This window comes from Mizuhopecten yessoensis, unplaced genomic scaffold (assembly GCF_002113885.1).
Source record: "Mizuhopecten yessoensis strain PY_sf001 unplaced genomic scaffold, ASM211388v2 scaffold2891, whole genome shotgun sequence".
In the NCBI taxonomy this organism is placed as follows: Eukaryota; Metazoa; Mollusca; class Bivalvia; order Pectinida; family Pectinidae; genus Mizuhopecten; species Mizuhopecten yessoensis.
Window position 1 is genome coordinate 415,712 of NW_018404771.1, and position 20,140 is coordinate 435,851.

At 36.9% G+C, this 20,140-nt stretch overlaps 2 protein-coding genes across 2 annotated transcripts in view; one reads left to right on the forward strand and one right to left on the reverse strand.

The window, feature by feature from the left end:
• Window positions 1-2,900, reverse strand: part of LOC110446614 — a 112,092-nt gene extending 109,192 nt beyond the window's left edge. The window contains exon 1 of the mRNA XM_021491844.1: window positions 2,823-2,900. The gene's annotated coding sequence lies outside the window, so the exon portion shown is untranslated. The remainder of the gene's footprint in view (window positions 1-2,822) is intronic.
• A 22-nt stretch (window positions 2,901-2,922) lies between these two features.
• On the forward strand, window positions 2,923-15,715 carry LOC110446615 (WD repeat, SAM and U-box domain-containing protein 1-like). Its single transcript, XM_021491847.1, has 12 exons — window positions 2,923-2,987; window positions 3,541-4,025; window positions 5,754-5,956; window positions 6,921-7,019; window positions 7,846-7,939; window positions 8,788-8,821; window positions 9,523-9,563; window positions 10,197-10,303; window positions 11,267-11,476; window positions 13,452-13,532; window positions 14,014-14,085; window positions 15,079-15,715. The coding sequence occupies exons 2-12, from the start codon at window positions 3,601-3,603 to the stop codon at window positions 15,225-15,227; spliced, it is 1,515 nt and encodes a 504-aa protein (XP_021347522.1). The 5' UTR covers window positions 2,923-2,987; window positions 3,541-3,600; the 3' UTR covers window positions 15,228-15,715.
• Window positions 15,716-20,140: the final 4,425 nt, after the last annotated feature.

Below are 20,140 nucleotides of genomic sequence, written 5' to 3' on the forward strand. Positions count from 1 at the left end.
TATGCACAATCATTCAACAACCTCAAAAAAATATTTTGTTTTTGGTAAAAAGGGAGTCGATCATTTGTCATATTTGTCTGTTTCAATAGAGTCTCAATTATATATTTGTCACTGCCTAAGTTTATCAACACGTGAACATCTCTGGGATTCAAACACTCAATCCTTTTAGTTGTTGTTTTATTACATTTTTCACAACACTAAATAGATCTCATATATTAAATGTATTTAATAGTACATTTAGTCAAAACAGGACAACCCCAAACCTCGTTTCAGTCATTTTGAAAAACTGTTATATAAGAATACTGTCATTTTCCCTTAATTAGAAAGAGCCAATGGTGTCACCATAGACAATAATTTACAGTGGTGACTACACGTCGACAACATTGCTAGGAAGGCCAATAACACCACAGCATTCCTTCGACCTAATCTCTCCAGCTGCCCAAGACACATCAAGGCTACTAGCTTCAAAACCCTGGTCAGACCACAGGTGGAGTACACGTCAATGGTATGGAACCATACCACCAGGTCCCATGTCAACACCATTGAATGTGTACAGCCTCAGGCAGCAGCACGATACAGCATGGTGGACTAAAAGCGGGGAGAGCAGTGTTACATCTATGCTACAGTTTCTACCCCATAAGACACCTTGCGCCTGTGTAGAACCCACACTCGAGCGACTATAATGTTTAGGATAGTAAATGACCTCATAGACATACAATTCACCTGGCCTCTTGTCCTAACAGCACCACCAGGGGTCATCCTATCACGTACCTTCAGCCATACTGTAACATCAAGAATAACCAGGACTCCTTCTTCCCAGCCAGGGTGGAACTCCCTGCCACCATCCATGGTCACAGCTGATTCGCTCAAGGTGTTCGAGGCCCGAATCAGCAGCCATCCAGAGTGTGAATCTGTTTTTAATCTGTTTTTAAATGAGAGCTTTCCCTGGCATAAGTGGCTACCAAGCCCAACCTACTGACATGCTGGATAGAGTCCAAAAACAGGCAGCCAGATTTGTGACCAACAACTACTCCTCCAGAGAAGATGGTAGAATGACAGCCATGCTGGACCATCTCGGATGGGAACCATTAGCTGTCAGGAGAGCTAGGCCCAGGGCAACATTAATGTACAAATAATCAATAATTTTATGGAAGTCGAGTTTAGCCAAAAGATCCGTCAGGTTGATGCAAGGACCTGTGGAGCCACTAGTGCCAGCCTTAGGCAAATCCAGGTCAAGACAGACACCTACCAAAACTCCTTCCTCCTCTGTACCATCACTACCTGGAACAACATCCCCGAGTGAGATTAAGGCCGCAGCTAAAGTGGAGAGCTCCCTGTCCTCATTACGACCAGAGGACCTCGTAGGGAGGCATCACTGAGACCACCACTGAACCAAGGACCTTGTTCTTAATCAGTTTTTATCTATAGCTACTATTTGTACGAATGGTAGCTTTCAAATTATCTTAAAAAACAAAACAAAAACAAAAAAATATCTGGCGGTTATGGACATGGTTACCATGTCGCTGGAGCAGCACACCCCCTTTACAGGGTCAGCTCACAGGGGTTTGTTACAAATGTCTGAAATACACATATGCTATACTGTTATGGGCCACAACACACATATGTTTAAGTGTGCTGTGACCCATATCTGTATACATAGCATCTTATGTGTATTTCAGACATTTGTAATAAAGAAGAAGACAAATTTTAATCTACATGTCTGAAAAAGACCCAGTAGGAGCCCTTCACAATAAAAGAAGAAATGAAAAGCATGAAAGATGTTAGGCCTAATAAACAGTTTGACTAAATAGCCCACAGGCTACTATGGTTCATATTATGGACGACCCAAATTATAACTTATATGTTAGGTGAAAGATGAGATTTTCCTAATCATTTAATGACATTGTCAACACAAGGACTTTCAGTAAAAATGACATCCCAATGAAGCTCTTGATGTTGAAATGTCGACCCTTCATAACTTTCTTTCATCAAAAACATTTCTAGTTGATCTACTGGAAAATGCTTAGTACCGTTGGAAAGATGGATATTTTTTTCTTTTAAAAACCTCCTATATGCACGTAAAATATGTTCTCCTTCCGCGGACATGAACTCCCATTTCAGAGTTTCAAAGTTTTTCCCTGTCAGACTGCAACTTTTTTTAATATTAATGAGGTTAACGTCGACCGCGTGCCCCGTGGTGTTATTGGCTGGAAGTGCAACCATTTTTTTCGCTAAACCAACCAACACTGTATGTTTCAGCACGCGCTGACTTCAACCTCATTCATATATTAAAAAAAGTGGCAAGCTGACTGCGGAAAACTTTGAAACTCTGAAATGGCGTGTGGTTTTGGAGGAAACAGAGTTCATGTCTGCGGAAGGAGCTAGAATACATTTTACATGCATATATGAGGTTTTTAAAATAAAAATTATCCATCTTTCCAACATTACTACCTGGTAAGCATTTTCCCAAAGATTTAAACTAGAAATGTTGTTTTTGGTACAAGAAAGTTTAGGAAGGGTCAACATTTTAACATCGAGAGCTTTCCTCCCTTCTCGAATATATGATCATTGGGGGTGTCATTTTTCCCGAAAGTCGATCTAAACCCCTAAAACATGTAAAATTACTATGAGCACCTTAGTTTAGGTCCAAATATAGCTGTAACGAATTATCAGGTCCTTGTGAGTGTCAAGAGTGTTTATGACATCTAAAACGTGACGTTGACAATATTATCTATCATCAATAAAAACAAACTACTAATGGTATTTCAGTGGCAGCATTCGCCTTTACCTGTTATTTGGCTATGATTTAAAAAATGACCTACCTAAGTGACCGTATTTTTCTTCTATGACATAATGACACCAGAGTAAAATTGAAATGTCCCGCCACCTGTCAATTTCCAAACCGGAAACGTAGGGATAATCACATGACGTTACGTCACTATTCATAATGGCGAACGTCAACATGATTGGAGCCATATCATAACAAGGTAGGAGCATCTGTGTGTGGGTTATCACGTCATTGTCAGTATGGGGGACTGGCACAATATTGTTGACGCTTCGCCGGATAAATCCAACTGCTGAATGTCGACATCGACTGAATGTGAAATACTCTTGAATGTTATATTGTATAATGTTTGATATTTGTCACAATCACGTTCATCCTTCGCATGTGACTTTGATATAGCTTCGTAATTTTATATATCAGAGACCTAGAATCAACAGAGTATAGTATGTTTCGATTTGTTTATGTCTCTGTTGCATTGCTACGTTTGTATAACTTTAAATGATTTATATACTTTCAAACTAGTGGGCATAATAACGTGTATATTTGTTTGAGAATAAACAGAATTAAGAAAAAATTATGTCAAAAAACAATATCGCGTGTCGGAATATTTTCTTCACTACATGTATTGCAAAATGAAATATTTCAAAACCTGAATATGGTGTATTAATCATTAATTAATGATTGTAAAACGTATACCTGTCGTCTTTCTGCTTTATTGTACAATCTGTTTTATTTGATTTTATGTTATTTTTCAGGTACAATAGTTCAAATTATTTCACACAAGTCATTAGTGCCTTTTATATCAAACTGTCAGAATGTCTAACTCACAGACATCGTTGATCGCCAGTCTTGTACACACTATCAGTGCCCACACATCTGATATTAACTGTGTAGCGTTTTCAACTGACAACAAACTTGCGACTAGCTCTGGTGACAAAACCACACGGCTTTGGGATGTCAGTGATTTCACTGAACTTCAAAGCTCTCCACTGTGTGGGCATACCTATTATGTACACTGCTGTGCATTTTCACCATTTGGAACCACAGTAGCAACTTGCTCCACCGACGGTAAACTAATTCTTTGGGATGTGCAGAAGGGGAAAAAATTGGCAATATTACAGCATCAGAAACAGAGTGGTATAAAGGTGTGTCAATTTTCTCCGAACTCGAAATATTTGATATCAGGAAGTGATGATGAAACAGCGTGCTTGTGGAATGTGCAACAACAAAAATTGATAAGGTATTCATGAATTTTGTTATATCCCCCATGCTTGTGAAAGTGAAATATTGGTATAGAGTCAACTTAATTAGCTTTATGGGTTAGATAATTAATGTTTCTTAAAATCAGGTTGGAAATAGAAGCAATGTCTATTTATATGCTGAACTCATTTCTCCTCACTGCACCTCGGTGGATATTATTCTAAAATGCTTCACTTGACTATACATGTACCTTGCTTTTGGCCTCTGTGTTTAGGGTAATAACCTGAGCGAGAAAGTTTATGTGTGATGTACGCTGACTGAAACAAACCAAAATCTTTCAATTATTTAATTATACTACTTGGCATTCAGCTTTAAAAAAGTGTTAACAGGGACTGGTTATCCCATTTTCAGTATAATGTGACTGGGTGGCGTGTCATGCTACAGTGTCCAGATCTATAGATAATGGCATTTCAGTAAGATGACACTAGAAAGTGGCCTAAGTGTGGCCTTATCCTCTGTTGACACCGTCTTTATAATAATAATATACAACATTTATATAGCGCCCTATATAATTTGTAAAATAACTCTAAAGCGCTTTTCAGGACCGTAGCTTCTGTGAAAACGTATAACCCAAAAGTTTGGTCGTAAAACTACAACCAATGAGAATGAGTTTTAAATGTGGTGCTTTTACACCAGTCAAAAGTCCCCTTGATCCTGCAAATCCATTTCAAAGCTCACCGACACCTTCGTTCTGCCTCCATTTTGTTGATATTGAAGTCGTTCTACATTGTGAATGCACTCCAATTAAATACTGTATTACTGATCTATAAGAAGTGTGCAATTGATTTGTTGTGGTAGTATTGCAGAAATGAGATTTTCCTGTAATCATGCAAACTTCAGTAGACTCTACCATACATTCATCTGGATGAGTCCATTATGGTCTACAGTGGTGAAAGGGCTAATTAGCTGTCATCTTTTGCTAATTTTTTGCAATGTAGCTTCCAAAATGAGTGCATGCAAATGCAATCCATCTCAATTTCTTCATGTTATTTAACTCCTCAAAGATATCTATGATTCTAAATACCAACTATTTTAATATGTAGCCATTATCTAGCATATATATAGTCTACGCTTAATACATAAAAATATAACTGCCTTTCCTGTATTGTCTGATGATACATGTCTCCTATTGTCCACATAGCAATGATATAGACTTTAAACAACAGGCTGCAGGTAATTCATTGTTAGATTATAAGAAAAACAGCTGATTTGACCTTAAAATGATGTTACATATGAATGTGAGGATATTACTAGTACTCCCGTTAGATGCTAAAGTGGTGGTCGGTTTGGGCAGTGGATAATGCACTCACCGTTAACCAAGGCGGCCGGTGTCTGATTCCTCGACCATACGTGAAAAGGAATTGGGTTACCTGCCCGATCATGTAGGTTTTATCCGGATGCTCTGGTTTACTAACACATTAAGATCCTCTGTGCACTTCCCTCCAGGCGAACAAAAGCGATCAATATAATTTTAAACTTGTTTCATAATCGTTGTAAAATAAATAATGTATAATTATCAGATGGTAAAGTAAGATTGCTGTCATCTAAAATTTCACCATAGGTAGGTTGCTTTTCATTTCGATAATTAATGGAAGACTTTTACTTATGATTTAATAAAGTGTTTAATGATATTAATAAACTAATGATTTAATAAAGTGTTAAATGATATTAATATACTAAATGATCGAACTGTTTTGAATTTTTTCAGGACCTATTCTGAGCATGACGCATCAATCGTGGGATGTGCTTTCTCCCCAGACAGTAACTTCGTGGTGACCGGTTGTTCCAACGGTAACCTCCGAGCCTGGGACTCCAACTACGGACACTCCAAACATTTGGCCTATATCCTGGAAGGTCACGACCTTGGGGTGACATGTTGTAACTTCTCCCCCACCTATGGGTCTGCCAGAGGTAAGAATTGTCAGATAATAGATATACGTCATGGTTTTGTCACATAGTTATGTAAAGGAATCTGTGGTCATTTGACAAATTTCGGTCTACAGTTAACATGACAATAGAGTACACCTGTATGTTAACTAACCTACTTCTCGGAAAACTGTTAAACCTACACTTTACCAAACTTCTCCCAACTTTTTAATGCTAGATTCATTGGCATGTGAATCTAAAAAGACATTTGCAAAAATAAGGAGTCACAAAAAAATGAGTGATTTTTAGTGAAAGGCTTAAGCCGTGTTTTATTCTATGATGAACCACAATGCTTAACTGTGGCATTCCCTGACATGACAGACAACATCACTCTATTTGGCAGTCCTGACTAACTACTTGGTGTGACTAACACTTTACCCAAGATAAATTCATTAATGATTTGAAAAAAACCTGATACTACAATATTTCAGGCAAAGTTTCTTCATTTTAATTGAATTAAGGTAAAATTCAGGTCAATTTTTACCCGATATCGGGGAAAAAAAGCTAGAAAGTTAAATTTTAGCTGAAAATTGACTTGATAATGACATGAATCTTAATGTGAGTTTGACATGAATTTCAGGGCAGGCATTTTGTCAAGTCAAATGTAAAAAAAAATAGCCACTGTTACCCGACACTACATGTATTTTAAAACACTTCATAGTGACATCATCTTGAGGTGATACAGATCGACGGATTTGTACATCACATGAAGTCTTAGCATGTGATCTGGAAATATTTTTCAGGATCTTTGATAATTGTCCTGATGAAGCCATTTTTAATGCATTTCTTGAACAGTTAAAACATTTTTGTTTTAAAGATATTTGTGGATGATGTGTTTACCAAGTTGAATTTATGACTGGGTTGATTTTATCAAAATGAAAATTTAATTTAATATGGATTGAACATACTTGATATTGTGGCAGTTGATAGTTTTAGCTTTATTTGGCAGAATCATACAAAGATGGCAGTGTCTGTTTCCTGTTAGCCACCTGTGGCCAGGACAGTCTGGTCAAACTCTGGGTGTTCACTACAGAACTGGGCAGTAGAAGTAAGTGGTCAGAACTTTAGTTTTTAACTAAGGCATTAGCCGAAAGCTATTGGTATTACTTCAGTAATGAGCTCCATATATTCATAAATGCCGTTTTCACCTATACGCCGCTCTAGTGACAGGAGATGGTACTAAATTGAATCATATACCGGACCTACTGTCTTTATTATGCATTACTTTGGACTCAAATTCACTTGAATGGCTTGTAAATATAATTCATTTCCGGGAAGTGCCACTAGACTGTAGGTCATGCATGCTTCACGCAACTTCCGGTAAAATAATTCAGTTAATGAGCTCAGATATTCATAAACGAGACATACGTCATCTACCAGTAATACTAAGCAAACTGCAAATAAAATCCATTAACGGACTCAAGTTCACTCAAAAGTCATTAGATCTAATCGTATTCTTAGTTAGAACTGAGTATCCTTCGCTGGATTAAGCCGTTAAGCCAACTAACTGAGAAAAATCAAAAGTGATCTGTAATAATATATATGATTCACGCCTCATATGAATATAATGTTATCAAAATATTGCATATTTTTGTTGAAATAACAAATCCTTATTATATAAACTGAGGCCTCACATATTCACTGATTTTTTTTTGTTATACATTTTCTTTCACATTCTGAAGTATCCAAATGTTTCAGATAAAACCTTAATCTCTGTGATAAAAAACAAAATTGTTCACTGACCCAAAGTTTCGCTTTGCACATGCAGGCCATTTTAAAAATTAATAAACAGTATTTTTATTTACCTCGAAACAAGATGCATAATACAGGCTGGAGTATTCTGAAAAGTCCATGAAACATTGTTGTATTTGCAGCGGTCAATTTGACCACAATACACGAAATGGTTGGTCACAGTGGACCAGTCATGTCCTGTTGTTTCTCCCCGAACGGCCAGCTGCTTGCCTCCGCGTAAGTCTGCTTCAAGGTCACAGTGTCACCTTGACCTTGTCTTGGTTTTAACTTAGCTGAATTGAAGAACAAATAAGCTCATATTATGCTATGGCACGTTTTCTTTTGTCCTCCATTGTTTACTTTAATTTCAAAAGTGACTTGTCCTGAAGGGGTTGTGACTAAATCTGGCATTAAACATTCTTGCAACTTGGGAAATCATTACAGTTCAAATATAAGTATGACCTACAAGGTTCAAAAGAGCCAGGCTCACATATTGCATTGCATTTTGCAGAATTACAGTCGTTCAAAACTTGAATGTTTCAAAATAGAAATAATGACAGAAAACAGAAGAATTGCAGGGGTCGAATTGGGGACCTTTTCCTTGCAAAGCCTACACTTATGCATCACAAACGCTCTCTGCACCCCTGGAATATGAACCTGACCAATCGCTAGGGTTCTTTGAAGACTACAGAGGAGCAGCACCCGACTTCAAAACCATTCAATTTCACTGAGATTCTGTCGACTTACATCAAAGGATCAGACTAGACTACTTGTATCATGCACCATGGTTCAGGGGAACACTGAGCCTTCAATTTTGTTTTGACATACTCCAGGGGTGCAGAGAGCGTAAGCGAGCGTTACCCCTGGAGTATCAGGGATATCGTAGCCAGAAAAAAAAATTTGGTTGCTTTTAAACAAGTCTGAGTGGAACTCTCCTGTGTTACTGATGCAGTGGTACCCTATACCTTAATATCAAACATATTTATCTGTATTCTGGTGGTGAGGTGTCACATGACCACTTGTTATGTGGTCAACTGTTATCACCTGCCCAGGCCAGTCTGAATAATACTATTGTTTCTTTTCAGGTCAATTGATAAAACTATCAGACTGTGGGACCCGGTAAGTATAACACAACCATTAGGCTAAATACAAATATACAGTACACTCAGTCAATAAAACCATTAGATTGTGGTACCCTCAAATAACATCAGGCCAAATACAAACTGCATTCCTCTTAATGTCAAGTCATTACAGGTAGTAGAGGAAAATGTTATTTAAAGTGAAATTTGACTTTAACAGGAAATATCTCTGTCAAAATAATTTGAGTTGATATAAAGTCAATGTGTATGTGTGTACTCTGTATGTGGGTTGTAAAGAAATTTAATTTTACTACTATATTTAAAGCTTTCTGGCCATAATTGATAAAAGTTGGTCAGTTTGAGCCAGAATGTGGATATGAACATCATTACAAGAGAACCATTTGAAAAAGGCACCACCATCAAAGTGAGCCTTAACTGATTACTTTTTACACAGGTTTGGTAATGGTAATAAAAAAATGATCTTTAGAGAAGTTCATTCCAAATCATATATTGAACAAGCTACATAGAAAATATAGAGAGAAAACATGATATTAACAGAAATGTGACATTAAGCAGTGTGACATTAAGTGTTATACACTGTATCACTTTCTCTGTGTTTTATACTGATTGTTCTGGTTTAACATCATATATTTTTTATCATTTTTATTCAAGTTTCTTCCTTCCATCATCATTTAGTTATATTAAAAAAAAAAAAACATTTATGAATATGTTCTTTTACAGGCATCAGGAAGCTCACTACACATTATATCTGGACATTCACGGTAAGAGACTGGGGGGAGTCTACCACCTTCTGCCCTAATTTGGTATTGGCATATAAATATACTGCCTTGGTAGTGTTGTTCATTAGTATAGTACTGTATAACTAAAATTGGTGCAATGTTATTGTTAATAATGCTATGTGATGGAACCTATAGTACATTTACTGACTGCTGATAATATGGTATCAGGTGATACACCTTGCTACGAGTCTTGTAAATGGTATCATTATATCTGTACTTATATTATTCTATATATAAATGTAATCTGATCAAATTTAGTCATGTCCCTAACGTTTTCTACCAGAGGTGACATTAGTCTAGCAGAGAAATGTGTGTAAGTATACCTAAGGTTGGTTCTTATGTCCTCAAAACCTTTGTATATTTGTCTCCGACGGTCCTTATTGTAAAGTACCTTGTTTATTGGTCTGTCATTCTGTGGTAGAGGAACAATGTTGACATGTCCAGTGGTGGGTTGTTTGTAATATGTGCTAATATTCTGTGGTTGTAGATTTGTCTCCGACGGTCCTTATTGTAAAGTACCTTGTTTATTGGTCTGTCATTCTGTGGTAGGGGAACAATGTTGACATGTCCAGTGGTGGGTTGTTTGTAATATGTGCCTATATTCTGTGGTTGTAGATACGTGACCTGCTGTGCCTTCTCTAGCGATAGCCGTATGCTGGCCTCTGGGTCCAACGACAAGACAGTCCTTATATGGAAGATCACCACCCAGGGCGAGGCCATCGGTAGGTTTACTGTGTAGTGGATTTAAATGTCAGTAGATCAAACTTTTAATTAAGTTTGAACTCTATGGGATCGTACACTGCATATCCTCAGCTACCGTTGATAGCAAATTTCACTGTACAAGAGATTGAGAACATTTAATACTTTCATTTTCTTTATATAAAACCGTCAGTATTCCAGTGGTTTGTTTCTGGTTAATAGAACGTTATTTTATAATAAACCCAACCAATTCAAATTAATTTGAATTTAAAATGTTCATTTGTTTTTGTAAAATTCAATTCTTCAAAGTTTATGTGGAATTTCAGAATTTGAAATTACAAAATGTATTTGTAATTATAACATTTTAAAGTTTTGCATTAAGCACTCTTTCTTCAAAAGTATGTGTCCTTCTAGACTTACTAAACATCCACCATAGATACATTTTGGTAACACTTTTATTTATATTCTACGTTTCTGCTGCTGTGGGAGTCCTAGTTTGTATGTCAATATTGCCAGTTAGTTCCTCATAAAATAAAAATAAAAAATTGCTCTGGTTTTCAAAATAATTGTTTTTTGTTACTGTCAGGACAGATTAGACATATAACTCTAAACATGATAATAATATAACATATTCGTGATACAGACGTATAATATAAAACTCAGTATTGTGACATGATATGAAATTATTAAATAAGGATGTAAAGGAGATGAAATCAAACTCATTTTCTCAATGTGAAGCCTGACAGTGATTTATATTCCAGTTACAGACATCAGAATTGATATAAATAATTATTTATGATAAAAAGAACTTGAACATTTAGCTATAAACCTGTGTATAATAATGCAATACAATTCCTTGTCACCGTGAAATTCTACAACTGCCTAGCCCAAAAGGTAGGGCAAATTAAACAATGCAGTCCATTGAAAACCAAAATGTCTTTTCGAAAAGCTGATTTAAATTACCTATATATTCCTTGTTTCATAAGATAATATGGACTCTAACCCTGAGCGACGAGGTTTGTCCGAGCAGAGCTACATGACAGTGAAGCCTATAGCTCAGTGGACACTGGACGACGTCTGTAATTGGTTGGTCACTATCGGTATGGGGCAGTATGCCAACAACTTCAAGTCGAACGACATTGACGGTACAGAGATGGTCAACCTCAACAACGAAATGCTCGTCTCTCTCAGAGTAGGTGAGTAGCCGTGCATTATTAGCTCACCCGGTCCGAAGGACCAAGGTGAGCTTATGCCATACCGTGCCGTCCGTCCGTCGTTCTTCCGCACATTAACGATTTCTTTAAACGACTTCTTCTTAACCACTGATTGGAATTCAACTAAATTTGACAATGACTGGAAGCATCCCTAGGTGGTGGGGATTCAAATTTGTACAAATGGTGGGGCTGACCCCTCAGGGGGCTGAGGGGCGGGGCTAAAAGGGGGCAATTTGGCTATATTGCTTCAAGTGACTTCTTTTCTGGAACAAAAAGATGGATATCAACCATATTTGACTGAAAGTATCCCTAGGTAGTGGAGATTCACATTTGTACAAATGTTGGGGCTGACCCCCCCCNCACTGGATATCGATCATATTTGATCAAAAGCATTCATGTGAAGCAGGGATTCAAAATTGCACAAATGGTGTGGCTGACCCCCCAGGGGGCTGAGGGGTGGGGGCAAAAGGGTTATTTGGCTATATTGCTTTAAGCAGCTTCTTCTCAAAGCAATATAGCCAAAAAACCCTTTAAGCAGCTTCTTCTCTGGAACTGAGTGATGGATATCAACCATATTTGACTGGAAGCATCCCTAGGTGGTGGGGATTCAAAATTGTACAACTGGTTGGGCTGAGGGGCAGGGCCAAAAGGGGGCAATTTGGCTATATTGCTACAAAAGACTTCTTCTGTAGAACTATGCACTGGATATCAACCATATTTGGTCAGAAGCATTCATGGGAGGCAGGGATTCAAAATTGTACAAATGGTTGAGATCCCCACCACAGAACTACAGTATATACAAATGCTTGGCATAAAGAGACAAAAGTAGTCATGGTATTAGAATAGACCCTGGGGTCTGAACCCCTAGGGACCTAGTTTCTTAAGCCACAGCTTGGAAACAGTTGAGATCCCCAACCTATAACCATGCATATATACAATTGCTGAGTATAAAGAGATGAATGCACATATGCTTCCAGGATGGCCTTGGGGTCTGCCCCACCCTTGGAGACTTAACCCCTGGGTCATAACTTCGAAATGGTTAAGATCCCCACCCCAAAACTATATATACAATTGTTAGGCATAAAGAGACGAATGCAGTCATGATATTAGAATTGACCCCAGGGTCTGCCCCACCGTTGCAGACTTAACCCCTGGGTAATAACTTTGAAACGGTTGAGATCACCACCCCAAGACTATAAATACAAATGCTGGACAAAAAGAGACGAATGCAGTCATGATATTAGAATTGATCCTCGGGTGTGGCCACAACCCTAGGGATCTAGTTTCTGATTTACAGCTTGGAAACAGTTGAGATCCCACTCTATAACCATACATTAAATTGCTGGGCATGAAAAATCTAATACAGACATACTACAAGAATTGGCATTGGGGTCTGGCATATTCCCTTGGATCTCATTTGGAGAATATTTTACCATGATTGCTTAGATATCCAGGTGAGTGATACAGGCCCTCTGGGCCACTTGTAGTAATATAGTGTATCCCTATATCAGTTCACACAAATCACATTTGAATTTAAAAAAACCACATTGACTTCAGTTTTAAGTCAGTGTGAGTGTTCAACAGTATTTCTAAGAGGAAAGAGGGTAGTGTGCTTCCACTGGAGAATCGAACCTGTGATCCCAGACTTCCTAGTCGGACGCTCTACCACTGAGCTAAAGGGAAATTCCTTGATCTCGAAGCTAGAAGGTGACTGTAATCATTATGTACTATTGATGCCTGCCATACTACTTCGCCCTCGAACACAACAACCCAGGTTCTAACTCCCTGTCACCACAGGGAGGGCCATGGTAACCATTTAGATATAACCCTGGAGATAACAATCGGAATTAGCTGGTGCCTTTATGTACAAATAATATCTGTCACAGTATGTACATAGCAATGAATGCTCAACTATAACTCAAAATGCCTTACAATGACTGAACTATTCTTTTTCTAGATGCCCTGGGTCATAGAAACAAGATTCTGAGAGCGATGAAGTGCATCAGTGTGAAGAACGAACACCTGTTCAAGGATCCTGGTAAATATTACTTCATTAAACTGAATTAGTTTTACATTTATGAAACAAGTTTGATTATACTTAATCAATTAATTCAACTTCATTTATTTTACAACAATTGTGAAACAAGTTATATATTAACTGACATTAAACACTCTTGTTTGCCCGGATGTCATCGCGCATGTGGTCTTAGTATAGGAGGAAACCAAAGTACCCGGAGAAAACCTACGTTGTCAATCAGGTATAACCATAAACCTTTTCCTGTCAGGAAATTGAACCCTGTTGCCTTGGTGAAAAGTGAGCCACCCAACCACCCAACATCAATCTTGTTGGTCAAGGGGGAAGTGCATAAGCAGGTTAGGTGGCTTTATTTTAGGATGAAGAACTAGAAGAAGACTCTCATTGTCAGGCAGATGACCCTAGGCCAATACCTTAATGTTATGTCCGTCTGGGGATGGAATCAAACTCTATTGGAAGTACATTTAAATCTTGCTTTTTTCAGATGCTGGCATTCCAGACGAGTATTTGTGTCCAATCACGAGGGAGGTGATGAAAGACCCTGTTATAGCCGAGGGTAAGTAGCGACATGTCTACGACAACGGGACAGGATTGACAGTCATGGTGAAATGAACCATCAGCACAACCCTAGCTAGAAGTCGGGGATATAATGCTCATTTTTGGAGTCCCATGGAGTGAAATTTAGTAGATGATGGCATCATGCGGCGTTAATTGTTTTATAGTTTATATCTATTGCAAAATAATTGACTGCTATATTTGTGTATTAAAGCATTGCATGATGTCTTTTACAAATGCCTTTAAATTAGGGAACAAAACGAAAAATCAAACCATGGAAGTACATGTATTCAATTTACAAAAAATAAACTGAACAGTTTGCCTGGTTCAGGAGCAAACAAGGCAATGAAAAACCACTGAATAGGTAATAGTTGAGTGTAGTTAAATCACAAGTGTGATGCTTAGAAGAAAAAAAAGAATACGTTTGACATCAGCATACAGACATCAATTTGCGACATTGTAGTTGTATGTTTATTATAGTTGTACCGATATTCATGGTAACGTTGTATTTGTATAATAGCTTAATAGAGAGACCTTTTTGTTAATTGAGTAGTGCAAGTCAGTTATATAGTAAATCTTATATAGCGATATCTATAAACGTAAAAGTGGGCGTCCAAACTGACCAGGAGAGAACCAATGTCCTGGATGTCATGGGTCAGAAGTTGATTGTCGTGGGTCAGAAGTTGATTGTCGTGGGTCAGATGTTGATTGTCGTAGGAATCTTCGATAGATACCCAATGGTATTCACTAGAGCTGTTTCACAGAATATAAGTAGTACAATTAAGAATGGTTCTGTCAATGACTAACTCGTTAAAACATCTGACCGTAAATGAACTACAGAATCTAGATATTCATATTCCATCTTTCCTATTCCTAATATTTGTAAATGTTAATATGCAGTTTACTTTAAAAGTGAAGGAATCTCGATGTGAATTGAGTTGTCCAAGTAAGTGATGTAGGCTGAAATCTAATACTGCGATATCTCTGTCCGTAGATGGTTACACTTATGAGCGGGCCGCCATAACAGCGTGGACGTCCAAGGGCAAGGACAGGAGTCCAATGACCAACGCTGTACTGTCCACCAAACAACTCACTCCAAACCGCAGCCTAAAGATGCTCATACAACGTCACTTCAACGGCTGACCACGCTAGCTTGACTATAATTTACAATATACTCTGGACCAGTTATTTCTCTTGAATTTATTTTTCATGGTCCCAGGAATTCCGATGGACCAGCTTTTTCTCTTAATTTTGTTTTCATGGTCCCAGGAACTCCCAGGTCTTTCAACTTGAGAGTCCCTTTCTGGAATACTGGAGTCCTGTCCAAGTCCTGCTGGTTTCTCTCCGAGTCACGGTGCAGACAGGGTAACTGTTGTGTAAATATTCTGGACTGTAGTCATGGTAACTGATGTGTGCAAAAAAATATGTATTTGTGTCGAGAGGTAATTTATACAGCTTTAATGCTTGTTTTTTAAATCCAAATCTCTCATGAAGTAAAACCTCGTTATACTGCCACCACTTGTCAAGATATAAATTTGGCACTATAAAGGGGTCTGGCGATAAATTGAGGGAAAAGTTTAGGGGAAATCTGAAGAAAAACAAGAAAAAGGGACATTGAATTACATTGGCAGTAAACGAGGTGGCAAATGAAACGAGGGGCAATATATCGAGGTTTTACTGTATATATTTGTACATTTACATTGTAGTAGTTCTAATAAACTGCATTTTGAGGCCAATTCATTTGTCGATGATTGCCTCATTGTTATTTAAGGATTAACTTGATATTTTTCATGTTATGGAGATATTACACAAAAAACGGAGTGTACTCTAAATAAACCGCGAATCGGTTTATGATGAGAGTACACTCCGTTTTTTGTGTTATAATTCCATAACATGAAAAATATATTCAAGTTAATCCTTATAATTTAATCTACTATACACAATCCCTGTGGAATTCACTTTTATTGATGGACTCCAGCTCTTTTCTCTTAGATATTATTGCGCTGCTGTATCAGCCAATCAAAAGCGACGTTACAAACGGTGACGTCATTTTTTATGTTATGGGCTGATAACATAAATTTTTAAGCCAATGGAAATGCTTGTTACAAGCAAGATCAAATTATTAATTACGGACGTTATTCTGATAAATCTGTATACTGGTTGTTGTATGGTCAGATCAAGAATTCCTATTGTTATTGGGCCTATTGTTTCCATGTTAACTGGCCGTCACACATTTTGTAATGTTAAGTATCTCCTTGTTATCAATTCTGTGTAAGATTTTATGTTGATCTGTTGTTTTATTTTAATTTGTGAATACAATTTATTATAATGTATTATTTCCCAAGCAAGTACATATGTACTGGTAGAATTGTGATTTTGTTTCTCTTTTAATTTGTTATACTGTGCTCGCTGACTTGGTCAATGTCCACACTTTCCACGTGATAACTTGGCTAACCCTTTCACCACTGTAGACCATAATGGACTCATTCATATCAATGCATGGTAGAGTCTACTCAAGTTACATAGGGATGAAAGGGCTAAATATTGTTAGATTTTGAAGAAAAAAATGGTAATAGCATAAGCTAAGTTTAAAGTTGAGCGAAATCTGTGCAATAATTATTTAGCATAACTCTCTGCTCTCTGATTGATTTATCAAAATATGACAAGACTCTGATGAAACTTGGTCAATATACATATTATACAAAGACAAAGGCTAAGATAGAAATAGAACAAAATCTGCACGGTTGGAAGGTTGCATGCATATTGTTCTGCCCCTGTGGTACTATTTTTTCTATTGTTAATCGAACTTAAAATCCTTTAAAGCTTTACTTTTAGTTAATTTGTATTATTTCAAATAGTGTGAACTGAATTACATGTATTTTTAATTTTTAGAAACAGGAAAGAGTTACTGTTAAAACTGATGGCCTATTTTGAGTAAATATGTATCACATTGTTATACAGATACAATGTACATATAAATATTCAGACAATAATCTGTCCAGTGCTTTAGAATATTATAGATTTCTGTGGTTGTGACTTATTATTACCATTAAATTAATTGGAAGTAAAATCCAACAGGTTTGTTGTAATGAACACAGTTCTCGACCTGCTACTGGTGTGTAGGTCAGCTACGAAATATACAATTTGACCGTTGGTGTGTCGTAGGTTTTAATTACCTTTGTATAAGTTATTACTGAGTAGATGATTAATATTGTGATGTTAAAATAGAACTCACAAAAAAAGTGTTTTATATAGATTATGGTAGATATGCGTTATGATCAAAAACCTATATGCAATATTCATCTACAATGAATATCCATCAAATAATAAAAATGGCGTTAAGAGTCACTACAAGGTAAAGCATTCATTAACCTCTTAATATTGTTCAAAGTCCTATTTGCAATGTTCATCTACTGTGAATATTCATCAAATTAAGATATTTGAAAATGGCATTATTGCTGTAACCCAGTATAACATTCATTATCCTCTTAATATTGTAACCATTTTTCGTCAGAATTTTGCATTATAAAATAATTGGCTGAAAAAAAACATGTCAGTCAGGATTACCCAAACAATTAAAATAAATAAGCAATGAAATAAATTGTAAAAATTCTGTAATCAGCCTAGCACAATTAAAATCTGATTTGATGCTTATGCATAAAGATGCCATTTTGATATTACACAAATATACTATTTACTGGTTAGATTCCAGATGTTGTATGTGTATTTTTATATAAAATTTGTATCTTAATCCAGATTATTGTAAACAATCCAGATTATTGTAAACAAAAATCATGTCCTGGTATTTTAAAAGGTGTATGTGTTCTTTTAATATAGCAAACAAAAACTATGAGGTTATCTTTCAGACAACATCTTTTTGGATATCAGTATTGTATTTTCTTCAGAGGCAAAAAATCCATTTGTATTTTGTTTTCTAATATGACATGAAAGTAAATATAGACAGTATATCTGATGTCACCCTGCATTTTAAGTTATTCAAGAAATAAATTCTTGGGTATGAGTTATGGTATGCTTTGCTTAGCAGTTATGGGAGAATTCTGTGGTTATACTATAGAATGTGTTGAACCTTGGAGGAAACCAGGAAAGTATCGTGGTACATTGTACTAACATGGACGTAACTTGACTCTCGGTCTTAATCAACTTCAAGTAAGTATGCAGGGCAGTCTAGTGGAAGGACACTGGGCTCGTGACCGAAGGTTGCAGGTTCGAGTCACGTCACGGCCGGCACTGTGTTGTATCGTTGAACTAGATACTTTACTCCGATTTGTTCCAGTCTACTCAGCTGTAAATGAGTACGTGGTTGGGCACTGCTAGAATTATTGAATGCTAGCTGCGAGCGCTGAAATGACAGCACAGGCTGTATGCTCCCCGGAGAGTTGAGAAAGATATTGGCTTGTTGCAAAGGCCCTATAACCACGGATAATAATTTGTGAACCGCTTTGAGACGACCTACAAACTAGGTTGTGATAAAGCGGTATATAAGAACCTCGGGTCATTATCATTATTGTTCTGTTAAAGAGGTAGTTATCACTAAAATTGCGGTTTCTTTGTATAAATGTGTTTATTCCTGTACTGTAGGGAAGACAAATCCACAATGGAGAGATCAAAAAGTTTTCTGTGATATATTCTGAAATAATGTTATACAAGTTGTTTAACTGTACCCGCAGTAAGCTGCTTTGTTGTTACAAGGTACATGTATTCCTTTATGAGGAGATTCTACTGTAAATTGCAATTTTATATGAGAACCCGTTCTTTTTAAAAGAGATGTGATGTCAAAATGTACTATAAGTTGAAGCGTTCAGATTTTGTAATATCTTGATAAAAATAAAGTGCTTTTCAAAGTAAAAACAACAGGTGTCCATGTGTGTTATTTCAGAGTCTAAGGACTTTTGATGAAAAAAAAACTTTTTATAAGTATAAAGTTGCTCACCTGATTTTATTTAGACTTTCATTTCAAACTTTGTAGCACACCATGATCACAAACTACTGGCCAAATATCATGATCCTAGGCCTCTTGGTTCTTCAGAATTCATTTGAGTGCATTAACGAAATTTGACTCCTTCCATCTAATGGATTATAATAATAGACAAAGGGTATTTCTTTATCACACACTTTGCAGCTAATCCTTGCCCACAAGCTACATGACAAGTAGAGTGACCCACGGTCTTTCTGTTCTATACAAACTTGACCTCTGTGGACTTGAATGTTGCTCAAGATCATTTTTTTTGGTAATCTACATACCATTTCAGTAAGATATGGAAAAATATTCATATGTTGTCAGAATGTATTAAAAAAATTGACCTCTGTGACCTTGAACAGTGGTCAAGGGTATTTCCTTTTACAAACTATGAAGCACTCATTGCCAGCAAGCTTCTAGCCAAATATGAATACAGGTCAAGGTAATTTCTTTTCGCAAAGTCTACCACTAACTAAACTAAAGACGAATAATCATGACACTAGACCTTTCAGTTTGGTAAAAGAAGTCATTGGAGCATTTTAAAAACTACTCTTGTGACCTTAAGTATAGATCAAGGTCATGTTTTCGAAAACTTTGCTAAATTCCATGACGCTGCCTTTCTGTCATCAGAAGAATTGTTTTGACAAACTTGAACTGTGACCTAGAATATCGGTTGTGGTCTCCTTTTGTTGTTGTTGCAAATTCGCAAAACTCCATTAAGTGAGCTACTGGACAAATATTCTGACTCTTACACTTTTTCAGTTCCAAACAGTTATTAGAGTGTTTCAAGAAATCGGACCCCTTTGACCCTCTATATAGGTCAAGGTCATTTCAAAAACTTCGTAGCAGTCTAAGCTAGCAACTTACTGGCAGATACCATGAATCTATACTGTTCAGCCTCCCCAGAAGCCATAAAAGGACTTTCAATATATGTAAAAGGCATTTCTGTTTGTTATCTTAGGAACAGAACATGCAAGCAAGTAACTAGCCAAATATGACTCTTAATCATTCAACTCTCCATTAAGGTGTCAAGTACTTTAAGATGCAAATATTGCAAAATGTGCTGTATTCCGTCTTG